Source organism: Pezoporus wallicus, unplaced genomic scaffold (genome assembly GCF_028554395.1).
Source record: "Pezoporus wallicus isolate ANWC-B61680 ecotype Strahan unplaced genomic scaffold, APGP_CSIRO_Pwel_v1 contig_6401, whole genome shotgun sequence".
NCBI lineage: Eukaryota > Metazoa > Chordata > Aves > Psittaciformes > Psittacidae > Pezoporus > Pezoporus wallicus.
In genome coordinates this window covers 2,016,080-2,028,442 of record NW_026638608.1, presented here as the reverse complement: position 1 = coordinate 2,028,442, position 12,363 = coordinate 2,016,080, and the positions used below count along the sequence as shown (strand labels likewise).

General features: G+C 50.3%; 2 protein-coding genes across 2 annotated transcripts in view; one reads left to right on the top strand and one right to left on the bottom strand.

Moving 5' to 3' along the window:
* Nucleotides 1–3,580: 3,580 nt before the first annotated feature.
* Nucleotides 3,581–11,384, top strand: ACADS (acyl-CoA dehydrogenase short chain). The gene is made up of 10 exons (XM_057411472.1): nucleotides 3,581–3,643; nucleotides 4,009–4,172; nucleotides 5,973–6,122; nucleotides 6,305–6,416; nucleotides 6,814–6,965; nucleotides 7,238–7,408; nucleotides 8,554–8,691; nucleotides 8,973–9,068; nucleotides 9,334–9,390; nucleotides 10,044–11,384. Exons 1-10 carry the CDS (start codon nucleotides 3,601–3,603, stop codon nucleotides 10,194–10,196), a joined length of 1,236 nt encoding a protein of 411 aa, XP_057267455.1. The 5' UTR covers nucleotides 3,581–3,600; the 3' UTR covers nucleotides 10,197–11,384.
* The window catches only part of CUNH12orf43 (chromosome unknown C12orf43 homolog), a 99,972-nt gene continuing 94,397 nt past the window's right edge, over nucleotides 6,789–12,363 (bottom strand). The window contains exon 7 of the mRNA XM_057411475.1: nucleotides 6,789–6,804. The gene's annotated coding sequence lies outside the window, so the exon portion shown is untranslated. The remainder of the gene's footprint in view (nucleotides 6,805–12,363) is intronic.

The window sequence follows — 12,363 nt, the reverse complement described above, 5'->3', positions numbered from 1 at the left end:
ATTCTGCCTCCAGGAGCCTGAGCTGCTCATGAGAATAGATTAATCTGTGTCTTGCCAGATACTTCACTAGAGAGATGAGATAGGAAGGGAAAGGGGAACTTTATCCAGGTTGGTCATCAGGTCAGTCTAATAGCATTTCTGTCTGAACCCTTCTGTGCAAATTGTGTTTTGGAGCTCAGGGGTCAACCTTAGAGCTGAAGTTAATCTCGCCTATATTTACCATTTCTCCTGCTTCCCTTTGTGCAGGGATTTTGGCTCTTGCTACAGAATGTATTGCTTTTTAGATTGACAGCACGTTGTCAGTCTAGCTGAGGTGGAGGGGAGGTGTCAGTCTAGGGGGCTTAGAGGAAAAAGGGAGAATGTGGAAAATCACTTGAAAAATGTGTAGGAAGCAGCGTTTCCTGAGCTTCAATCTCTGTACTTTTAAACCTGAATGATCTGTCAGAGGTGCTGGTAGGAGAGATGGTGGCATTACCAGCTCGTTTGCTTTGTTTTGATTGATGTATTAGCAGCTAAAAGCTGCTTGGGTCAGATCTCAGTGTTGTGGAGTGGGATTCTCACCAAGTGAGAATTGACATGGTTCTCTTTTTAATTGTTTGAGTTCCCATCCTTGCTTTGCCTACTTAGCTGCTGAGTTGTGGTTTAGGAAGCTCTTCTGCCAAGGTAATTGCTGCCAGTGCAGAGGGTGTATTTCACAGCTATGTTTGGGATCTGTCCATAGGGAATAGCAGTGGGAAGGGGAGACCTGTGTCTTCCCAGCAGCCATGCTGGGACCCACCTCCTGACCATGCAAAATCTCAGCTAACAAGACCCTTTTCTGCCTATTTTGGTGCTCTCTAGACTGGCATTTTCCCTGTCCCCTCACTGGGCTGGTCAGTTGTGTCTCTTGTACGAGGGTTGTGTCTAGAGTAGAGGCATTTACTAGTACCAGTTCCATTTGTTCCTTGAGAGAGTTGAAACCTAACTGGTGGGTGATTACCATTGGTTACCTGTTGTGTTAAGTAAGATTCAGTGTACTTTATGTTTTAGCAGGATCAAGTGGGGTGGACATCACAGCCTGGAGCCTGTTAATGCATAGAAAGCAGTAGGAAACTACTGCCTTTACCTCACACATTAATGATGCTAACTTTGGTGGAGAAGATCAGCTGGCATCAGGGTAAGCAGTAAGAGTGTGTGGGGTGGCAGTCAGGAAAGAATCTCCAGCTCTTGGAAAGATACTTAATTATGATTAACCACAACAAATGATGTGCTGGGTGGAGCACTAATCCTGAGCAACCACAACAAATGTCTTGGGAATGCAGAGGGACAAGCTCTGTGTGGTGGAAAGATGAACAGTTCTGCTACCATCAGTGCCCTTCAGTATTTCCAAAGCCACTTAGGCAATCTTTTAGTTATTCCGGAATTGGTTAAAGCCTCTTGCAAGGTGGAGCTGGAGATGTCTCTTGCAGTGATTGTCTTCAAAAGGCCTTGTACTAGTGAGGTAGGGAATGTTTGCTGGAAGCTGTTTGTGATAAGGCAGAACTGCCTGGAAGTGCTTTTCTCATCCTGAAGTGTTCTGAGATGCTCAGGATAGTTTCTGACAAGCCTGTGCTAGTTAGTCCCTGGGAAATTGTAGCATATTGAGCTGAATTTGGATGTAGTATAAATCCAGGTGCCTTTAAATGTTACTTTTATGTATGAAGCAACCCCTTGCTTTTCTTGTGTGAAGATTCCCATCTGTTTTCTGTGTCACTGCGTGACGGTTCTTAAAAGGAAGATGATGGTTGCCAGAGTGAGCAGAAGTGCGGGCGAATCCCAACACGTGTGAGCTGCCTTCAGTGGTCTGGGCACCGCGCCGGAGGGGCCGGGTGTCGGTCGTGCTGTGGGTGCCATCTAGCTGCTGCTAACAGAACGCCACTGACAGCGGGAGAGCGCTCTGCCAAGTGTTTGGTGTTCTTAGGAACGTGGGTTCCTGCCTTTAGTCAGTACCTCCCAGCAGTGAGGAGGAAAAAGCCTTGAAGCAGTTGCTTTCCATTGGTGAATGTATCAGCTATTCAGCAATAAGATAAGGAAAACTGGAGGAAAATGAGAAGATGTGCAGGCAGCAGCAGCACCCCTTAGTTTACAGCTGAATTTGTTTGCCAAATTAGAAGGTCTTTACTCCTACAAGAGAAGTAAAGGAGGGTAACCCAGCACTGAAAAAGTTGATTGTAATCCAAAAGGTCTTTTAAACTCTGGTCCCCACCTCGCCTGCTCCTCTAAGGTAATTTTCCTCTTGGATGCTTTCTATAAAATGTCTTCTTTTTGTGGCAGGGATTGATGTCTTTGGAAAGCACATTTAACAGAGCATCTTCCTTCTGGCTTGTGTGCTCTGATACCTTAGTGGTGGTCAAAGCTACTTATGTCAGTGAGCTAGGAAGAAATTCCAAAGGGATTTCATCCTTGTCAGGGGGATGGTCTGTCCTAAGCCAGGGTCTGTAGGCAGAGGAGGTGTTTTCAGTGTCAGCTGAAGTTTGAGCAAAAGGTACCTGTGCAGACAGGTTCTCTTGGGTTGTGTGCTGAGTTGGAAAGAGAAGAGTTTTGAGATCATACTGTGTTCTGTCCTAACAAAAAAGGGACCAAACCCACAAACTCATGCTAAATCTTTTCAGTATTTGTCCTTTTAGTATTGGACCTCTTTTTTTCCATTTTTGAGGCAAGTGCTTTGGATCCATGCAAGCAGACTTCCTGGACAGCTATTTTCACGATTGACTGAGGAGTACATCTTGCACCTTGTGAAGGAAGGTCATCTCTTGTATGGACTGGGTACCCCTGTCCTCTGTTTTTGGTAGGAAAAGCCTTCCTTTGTGCATTCCTTGGGATTTTCAATGTTTCCTGCTGCAGAGAAGCAGCAGCCTCCTCTGTGGTGCTTGAGGATGTTTATTCCACTTCTCTGAGGGCTCGGGAATAATAAAGCAAGTGTTTAGAAGTCGGCGATGAATGAGGAAGGTGGTGGTGGTGAGTTACCATGTGTGGACCATTCTTCTGCTTCTCAGCTCTGTTTCATTCCATCCTCTTCAGCTGTTTCCTAGCGTTTGTCTTCAGCCCTGCTGTCCTCTCACGTTGTGCTACCCAGCCTTGTGCTACTCCTCGGGCTCAGACACTGCCATCTCCCTCTTGGCTCGACAACAAGGACAAAGCCAAGGGCCGCGCTGCCTGCTGGAGCCATCACCTCTTCCTCTGCAGCAAAGGACGAAACGACCACCAGCAAACCCCGTCTCTGCCTGCCTGGATCTCAGTGCTGTTACAGGACACCTCTTTGTATCTCACAGTGTGGCCTTTGGGCTGCTGGCGCGTCGACCTCCTCCGTGCTGTGGGCCTTCCCGGGCGGAGGCCGCGGTGCGGGGCCGTGCTGGCGGTGCCCCTCAGGGTGACGATGTATTTGTACAGAGGTTATTTTGTCACGGTAATAAAGAAACCTCCGGTTTCGCACCGAAGTGGCCGCATTTGGGGGGGGGGGGGGGGGGGAAGGAAGCGGGGCGGGGCTGGAGCGGATGGGAGGGGGGCGCGGACCTGGAGGTGCTGCCCCGGCAGTGGGCGCATGCGCGCTGCTCGCGCTGCCTCAGGCGAGGGGAGGCGGGCATGGCGGCGGCGGTGCTGGCCCGCGGCTGCGGCGCGCCCCGGGGTGAGGCCGCTAGGACCGGGGTCGGCCCCGGCCCCGGCACCGCTCCGCCGCGGCTGCTCGGGGAGCGGCGGGACACGGCAGCGGGGTGGGGAGGGGGCGGCGGCCTGCGCGGGAGGAGACGGCCCAGTGCCCTTCAGGGCCTGAGGCGGGTTCCCTCAGCCGCCCTTCTGCTTAGGGCTCCGGCCCGCTGTGCCCCTGCTTCAGGCCCGGGTGGTGAGGCCCCGCTGCTGAGCGGGGGAAAGCCTCTCCCCGGGGAGGCTCTCGGCCACGTTGCGCGGGTCCCGCCTGGGGTCTGGCCCTCCTGGGTCGTGTTCATCCCGCTGCCCAGGGGAACAACGGCCTTTAATGCCTCTCGTGCCTTCCAGCGCTGGCCTTCGGGTGCCTCCGCCGGCTGCACACGGTGTACCAGACAGTGGAGCTGCCGGAGACCCACGAGATGATGCGTCAGACATGCCGGGACTTCGCAGAGAAGGAGCTGATGCCGTTTGCAGCACAGCTGGACAAGGAGCACCGCTTCCCGGCCGAGCAGGTGTGTGCTGCGATGAGGGCATGGGGGAACAGGCGGTCGCGGTCAGAGCCGGGCTTCCTTCGGCTGCTGGGGCCGTCCGGGCCCCAAGCATAATGTACATCTGCCAGAGTAGAAGACTGAAGTTTAGAGCAGCTTGTGGGAGAATCTTTTTGAGTGTGGAGGTTGTAATGCCCACTGCTGAGCATCCTGAGCTCTTTACCTGCATTTGTGTTTCTCTGTATCCAGCTTTAGTACCACTGAATTTTCAGTTCTGTTACTGACTTACCTGTGGGCTGTTACACAACCGACTTGTAAAATCAATGAAATACCTTTACAGACTACACATAACCATAAAAATAGTTTATAGTGAGGAAGTCTAGAGGACCTGAGTCCATTTCAGATGGTGAAAGGAGGTGAACAGGGCATAGTAGATGTATGTTCGTCATGCTCTGGGGCTGTGGAGAAGCTGAGATTCCAATTAAACCTGAAATTTCCCTTATGGAAAGCAGTACAGACAGAGCAACATGTTCCACACACCCACACACAGTATGCTAGAGATTGGAAGGGACCTCAAAAGATCATCTAGTCCAATCCCCCTGCCGGAGCAGGCACACCTAGATAATAACCGTGCCGTGTTGAGCAGATTAACTCACCTGCTTTGTTGCAACAAAACGCTAAGCTCCGGGAAAATAATTACATTAGCAGAAGGCTCGAGGCAACCGCAGTCAGGCTTGTGGAGTTTTGTCCCGTCTTGCTGTTAAGGAGTAAGGAAGATGATCGCCAGTGAAGGCAAACTCACCCTAAAGGAGAAAATACTTTCCTCTTCACTGTTACCTGAGAATTTTACATTAGATTTTAAGTCATCTTACTTGAATGTGTAGGGGAGAATTCTAAATGTAAACAGTGTTTATTAAAGCAGCATTATCATACTTGTTGTAGTCTTTTGTTCAGTCTCTGGATTTGATGTGAGGGACTAGTGTTTTGGGTGCCTGTACAGGAGGGAAATACTTGTTTAAAAGTTCCCCTTGGTTCCTTTTCAAGCAGGCAAGCAAGGCTGGTAACATACACATTGCTGCAGCATTGAAAGCTTGACATCAAGTATAAAACCAAAAGAATTATAAGAGGACATCTTATCAAGCATAAAAACAGAGGAAAGCTTGGGTTTTTTTGTTACTCTTGTCTGCTGCCAAGTATTAACAAGAGAACCTAGAGTGAGACAGTCAGTGCTCTGAAGAGCTTACACTTAAGAAGTTAGGGTCCAGCTGAGGAACTTGGAGTGGAGTACCTTGGAATGGAACCAACTATTCTCTGGGAAGCCAGACCTGACTTTAATGGGAATGAGAAAGTCACCTTCTTGCAAAGTGTCCTGTGGGTCACTCATTCTGTAAAATTCTTTCCTTGTGCAGCCCTAGGCTGAAGCTCAGCAAATGCACAGGTAAAGCTCTAATGATTTTTATCAGCTAGAGATTATTGAGAGCTTCCCACTGACAGGACACATGCAAAGGGAAAAGCTTTGGTGGGATGCTGAGGAATACTGGTGGGGTTGTGTATCCTTACTTCACCTTTAGAAGGGTCCCCCTTTCTAGTGTCTTAAATAAGCAGGAGCCTCATCTTAAGCTGCAGTGACTGTGTACAGCTTGTACGTCACGGCCTGGGGACACTTACGAGTTTGTACAGTCAGATTCCCATTTCACCAGGAGTTCTCTGCATCTTCTCTGTGTGTAGCCCTGCTGTGACCTGTCTTTACTTCCATGTGTCTCTGTGTATTTGCTAGGACACTGGTGGTGCACAGGATCTTACTTCTGCGTTCCTTACATGCAGGTGAAGAAGATGGGTGGCTTAGGGCTGCTGGCTATGGACGTGCCAGAGGAGTACAAAGGAGCCGGCCTTGACTACCTGGCCTATTCCATTGCTGTGGAGGAGATCAGTAGGGGCTGTGCCTCCACCGGTGTCATTGTCAGCGTCAATAATGTAAGTGCCTCAGGCTGTGTGTGAGGGACAGGCGTGGAACTGAGGGCTGGTGGCAGTGGTTTCTGGGAAGGAGTATATGTGAGAAATGGGGTTAGTTCCCCTGGTTGGAGAGCCCTTGGACATTAGGGAGTTACTGGATTGTTTCTGTACCTTCTAGAGGCATTAACTCTCAATGTTTGAAGTCCCTATATTTAGGGCCAATACTCAAGTTTGGCACTGAAGAACAGAAGCACAAGTGGATCGCTCCCTTCACTGGAGGAGAGAAAATTGGATGTTTTGCCCTTAGTGAACCAGGTGATACAGCTGTTACTGTTCCTTTTGCAAGAGAAGGTACATATAGGGTAGCTGCTTTCCTCAGGTTTGGGATGGACTTTAGGTGTGTGAAATTGTAACAGTTTGCACAAGGGTGGTTTGTAACAATTCTCTTTAGAGGAAGTCTCGCTGCCCACGCTGTTAACTGCCATCCCCGTGGTCCATGCTGAAAGTTTTCATCCCCTCTGTGTGAGCAGAGCTGTGGAGATGGACACATCTTAGACATGGGGACCTTTCCCTTTCTGATTTGGGTCCTGAGGAGGGACAGTGGTGACACCACCAGTTACAAGACTTGCTGTGAGCTGGCAGAGTGCAGGCAGGGGGTGAGTTTGCGCCCCAGGCTGCCACTGATGGCCTCATTTGCTGGTGCCTTGCTCAGGGAATGGCAGTGACGCGGGTGCGGCATCCACGGTGGCACGTCTGGATGGGGACGAGTGGGTTCTGAATGGCACCAAGGCCTGGATCACCAACGCCTGGGACGCCTCGGCCACTGTGGTGTTTGCTACTACAGACAAATCCCTGAAGCACAAGGTGTGTTCATTTGGGTCAGTCAGTAAGAAGGGGTGGGAGTAAAGGAGTGGTGCAGGAGAAGCACTTTGAAAAGGTTCTGGGCACTATTTAGAGTGGTGCAGGCACTGAGTGGAGGAGGGGCTGATGTGCACTGGCTTTGTTCTGTCTTAACTCTCCCTCCCTTCTGGTCACCCAGAGAGGTGGCTTTTGTCAAAAATGTTTGGAGGAAGCCTGTTGACAGCCAGGTAAATGGGAAGTTGGCACCATTCCTAAGAGCTTGGGTCTTATTGCAGGGCATTAGCGCGTTCCTGGTTCCCATGCCAACTGCTGGGCTGTCACTGGGGAAGAAAGAAGACAAGCTGGGAATCCGCGCCTCTTCCACTGCGAACCTGATCTTTGAAGACTGTCGGATACCCAAGGCCAACCTACTAGGACAGCTGGGAATGGGCTTCAAAATTGCCATGGTAAGAGATGGATCGAGGTGAGCTGTGGTTGTGGACAGACATAGTTCTAAAGCTTATCATTTCCAAAACCGTTTTTTGGCTTAAGGTGGCTTTGGTGGGCACCACTAGCATAAGCTGCCTTGTGTAACACTGAGCAGTTGACCCCCTCTTGCCACCATGGGAAATCATTCACGGGGCTGATGAACTGTCAGTTTGCCATAGATCCTTGACATCACTTTTACTGTAGATAAACGCGGCAGTTCTCCGATGAAGAAATGCCCATGCTGCTGAGGTGGTGTGTCAGCAGCTGTGATGAGTTTTAATTTTTCTCCTTTCCCAACCCCTCTGTTCCTCCAGTTTGTAGATAAAGGGAAAACATGGCATTTTCCCTAAATACTGTGGCAGAGGAAAAGCTGTCCTGGAGGGCCGGGACAGCCTCTGGGTAATGTGTAACAGTGGATGAAATGTGAGTTACAATTTGTATGCAACTCTGAGGAGGAGTCAGGGAGCGTTCCTTGCAGTGCTGCACTACCCACTGAGGTGTTTGTTGCTTTTGTGGGGGCAAAACGCTGTTGTTTGTTCTGGCTTTTGCAAGAGCTGAGCTCCCTGGAACACAGCCCATTCGTTCCCTTTCGTCCAGACTACAAAGATAAAATCCTTTCTCACTGTGCTGTAAATTCTTCCCATGCAGGGAAGCAGTTAAAGCCTGGTGGGCAAGCTGTTTGAGACAGGCCATGTTTTTTAAGCAGTGCTTCAGGGCGTGCCCTAATGAGAAGACCAAAGATGAGAACTGAGCAGGTGGTTTTGATTTTCAGTTTTAGTGGCAGTGCCATCAGGTGTGCAGTGAGCTGGGGTCTGGCTGAAGGGCTCCACAAAGCACATGTTCCTCGTTGTGCTCTTTTCCTTTCTTTTTCTACTCCCCAGTTCTTCCCCCCAGCTGATAAGAAGCAAACCCTCTCCTTTATGCTTTCTTTCCTGCACCCCTGGCTTCTCTGCAGTGCCCAGCATGTTTTATAGCTCTCTAGTCCTGCACAACCAGGAATATTCTGAGTCAAGGCAGTCTCTGACCAGAGGATACTAAAGCTTCCCAACAAGATCAGAAATGCAAGTGTAATGCAAGTCATAGAAGTATGACTGACTCACTTAATGTTTTTTGTCTTTCCCAGCAAACTCTGGATGCAGGAAGGATTGGGATCGCCTCACAGGCTCTTGGCATAGCACAGGCAGCTCTGGACTGTGCTGTGGATTATGCTGAAAAGAGAATGGCTTTTGGGTCACCCATCACAAAGCTGCAGGCAGTGCAGGTATGAGGCAGGCAGACGGGGCAGTGACAGACATTGCTGGTGGTGCTGTAAAGTTCGTGTGGGCTCTTGGCTGTGGTTTTGGGCCTGCAGCACAGTTTGCACTGTTTGGGATAAACAGGGCAGTGATTTTTTGTTTCAAACACCATTAAAACTGATGGTTGGGATGGAGCTGCTCCTGTTCGAGCAATGCTGGCCTCGGCGGGGAGCAGGGAGACTTCTGCTGTGTGTCTTTGTGCTGGCAAAAGGCTGCAGCTGAGCACAGGTGGTGTTTGTCGTTGCAGTTCAAGCTCGCAGATATGGCTGTGGCGTTGGAGGGTGCGCGCTTGCTGACCTGGAGAGCTGCGATGCTGAAGGACAATGGGAAGCCCTTCACAAAGGTATTTCCAGCCTGGCATTTGTCTCACAGTGACAGGGCAAGAAGTCCACACTGTGTCCAGCCCTGCTGTCAGGGTTTAACCCATCACCCTCTGCTCTCTGTCCTCCGGCAGCCTGCTGAGCCCAGCTGGTTTTAGCTGAGGGGAGAGGGGTCAGCACTGGCACCAGTGGTCAGGCCTGGCTCTGCACAGTGGGTCTGTGAGTGTGCGAGTGAGATGTTCATTCCTGTGCTAGCTGCACCCTCAGTGATGTTTTCCTTCCCCAAAGGAAGCGGCAATGGCCAAACTGGCTGCATCAGAAGCTGCAACGGCCATCGCTCATCAGGTAACTGCTTCAGTTGACATCTCTGATCTACAGCATGCTGAAAGGGAGTTTGTGTTACCGCACAGCCAGTGTCTGAGGAAAATAGGATGGAATTTACTAATTTACTTACAAAAATGCCCCAACCAACCAAACCGGCTGCTATGGCTGAAGCTGGTTAGCCCAGGCATCCTCCTGGGTTGTGGCAGAGGTGGGCAGGGATTTATGCTGGCTGGTGGCAGCTGTATACCTAAAGTCTTTTTATGCCTGCTGCTGTCCAGGGCAGTGTCAAAGTCTGAGCAAGATCAATGTGTAAGAGCGTTGGTGCACCAGTCAGGACTACACTCGTATGTTTGCAACATAGTGAGCAAATGGAGCAGGACCTCTGGTGTCTGCATTTATTTAACCTTAACAAAAGTGCCTTAGCTGAGCAAGGGGTCACTAAGAGATCCCTCTGAAGCAATTCATTCTCTGCCTGGGACATCAGCACTGCTCTTACCCAGCTCAAATTCTGTTTATTCCTCCAATTGCAAATCAGCCGCAGTCAACCCCACGTGTTCTCCCTCCTCTCCCCGGTTACACTTGCAATGGGCTTAGCTGCCTTTAAGGTGTCTGTGTTGTGCAGCAAACACATTCCTTGACTCTGCTTCTTTTCTAAGCTGCTGCCTTTGTTTTAGGCCATCCAGATCTTGGGTGGGATGGGCTACGTGACAGAGATGCCAGCAGAACGCCATTACCGCGACGCTCGTATCACAGAGATCTACGAGGGGACCAGTGAGATCCAAAGGCTGGTGATAGCAGGTCAATTGCTGAAGGCCTATCGTGGCTGAAGAGGCCAACTTGAACAAGACACTGCCCCAGAGTGCCTCATAATAGTGCACAACAGGGATTGAGTCTTGGCCCTCTTGACTGAGGCTCAGGATGAAAGTTTTCCTCACCAATGAGTAACTGACCCTCTTGTTAAAATGTGCTGATTCTTTGGACAACGTGTGGTGCATGGAAGGCCATATCTAGGCTTGTAAGTGACAGCTGTGAGTGCAGGAGGGAGGAGGCTGCCTGGCCCTGTAGGGGAGCATAGGTCTTTTCCTGAACTGGAGTGTTGTTTTGGCTTGGTAGCAGCAAAACGGCCTGATTGTTCAGTAGAGTCAGCAGCTGTCCTTATGTGCTGCTCAGCCGTGGCCTGGGAAGCAAGTTGGCAGAAATTGGTCATTATGTGGTACTGGATAACCAGTGCCAAAGTTAGAGACACTGAGAGACCTGACCCCTGTGCCTGTTCCCTGCCGTAGGCCACACTGATCAGGCTTCAATGAGTATCATGTGTGAGAGGGGCTGGTGCTGAGGTGATGGTTGTGGCAGTGCTTTTCCCCACTTGCAGCATGAGAGGAGCCAGACGGGAGGACACAGGTCCTACCTCTCTGCGGGCTGTGGGTGCTGCCTGTGTATGAAAAAGCAGATCAGTAAACCCCCTCCATCCCGGCCAGCAGAGCCCTGCAGCCTGTTCTCTCAGCCACTTATGGATGGAGGGGTAAAAGCTAAGGACAGAAAAGCTGCAATGCCCAGGACGGATAAAAAAACCATCAAACAGTAAAACCCCTCTGTTCCCAAAGCTGCTTTTACTGTAACAATTACTCCCAACAGGAAAGAGAGAGTGTGAAGTACAGTAACAGCCTTTAATCTCTGCATGTGTTGGGCAACGAGGAGGAAATGAAGAGATGACACACAAAACCTCACCAGGAAGCTTTAGCAGTAGCACATATCCTCAATCGGCTACCTTTGGCAAGATATTAACTTTTAGAAGATTCAGCAGCCAAAAGCTCAGCTCTAAACTCAGGAAAAGATGGAAAGGACTAAGACAACAGCCTGTGCAGCCTGCCTCCTTGTCCAAACAACGAGCACAGGAGAGGTAAATGGTTATTTTCCTATGGTGCCTTTATTTAGATTTGTGTGGACAGAAAACCAGCAGGATTCTATTGCACATAAGAGAACAGAGAAGACAAATAAAACCCGGTTTTAAAGGACCACCGGTCCCCACCCTCTCTTTTTTATGTTAATGTGAATCCATCTGTAGTATTTTCTTCCAGTCACAAGACACAGGAGCAATAACCCACCAGGACCTTCATGCACCAGGTCAGAGATGCAGCAGGTGTTCACTAGGGCAGACGTCCGAGCACCATAAATAATACCTTTGCGGGTCGCTAGAGGGCAGCTGCATGTTGGGGCAGTCTTCAGGTCTTGCATTTCCCTTTGGTGCTCTCACAAACCTAAGGAGGAACAGGAACAGAGCCAGGCAGTGCATTCGACAGGAGTATTTCTGCTGGAAAACCATCTCTGAATGTACTAGAAATTATGGAGGGCTTCTAGGAGTGAGATGTTTCAGTGCTATCCCGATTCCAGCCCTTACCACCACTTTGATGATTGCTGATGGCTTGTTTATGTTACTGTGTAGGAGGAAGTGATGTTGTTTTACACTTACCTGTCCTTGCAGCCGCTCAGCAGGAAGGGGAGCTGTAGGGGCTGCCTGCTGCAAGGAAGGGAGGACTTGAGGAGCACAGAGTTACTGTTCAGTGCTCACCTGCAGTGACCCCACATGCCGAGGTCCAGCTCCATCCCCAGTGACCCAGTGCGGTGTCACACTGAGGCCCTGCCTGTTGCACTGCTTCCACTTGCCTCATCTAGCTGCTTCCCTGAGCTCTGCTTCAGTGCACCGCCCCTGCTCAGACTGCTCCCTCTCAATACCACACCTTCATTTACCATCTCCAAGTGATCGCAGCTTCTCTTCTCCAGAGCAGAGTGAAATTCCCCCTGCACATGCACCATGGCTGACCTGAGGGGAAGAATAGTGCTGAGCACCTCAGCTGACAGAGGACACACCTGGAGAACCTACAGCCTAGATTCACCAGATCCCTTGTGGACCTTCTGCAGGGAGTATGGGGAACAGCACCTCGTAATGGAGTGTTCTGGGGAGCCCTGCTGCTGTGGCTGCGGGCTGTGATGCAT

Bases quoted from the DNA above. Each gene is read 5' to 3' on its own strand.
- ACADS (XM_057411472.1), top strand. From the start codon at position 3,601: ATGGCGGCGGCGGTGCTGGCCCGCGGCTGCGGCGCGCCCCGGG. The intron at 6,123-6,304 runs GTAAGTGCCTCA...CAATGTTTGAAG, and splicing joins TCATTGTCAGCGTCAATAAT to TCCCTATATTTAGGGCCAAT. The intron at 8,692-8,972 runs GTATGAGGCAGG...TTGTCGTTGCAG, and splicing joins CAAAGCTGCAGGCAGTGCAG to TTCAAGCTCGCAGATATGGC.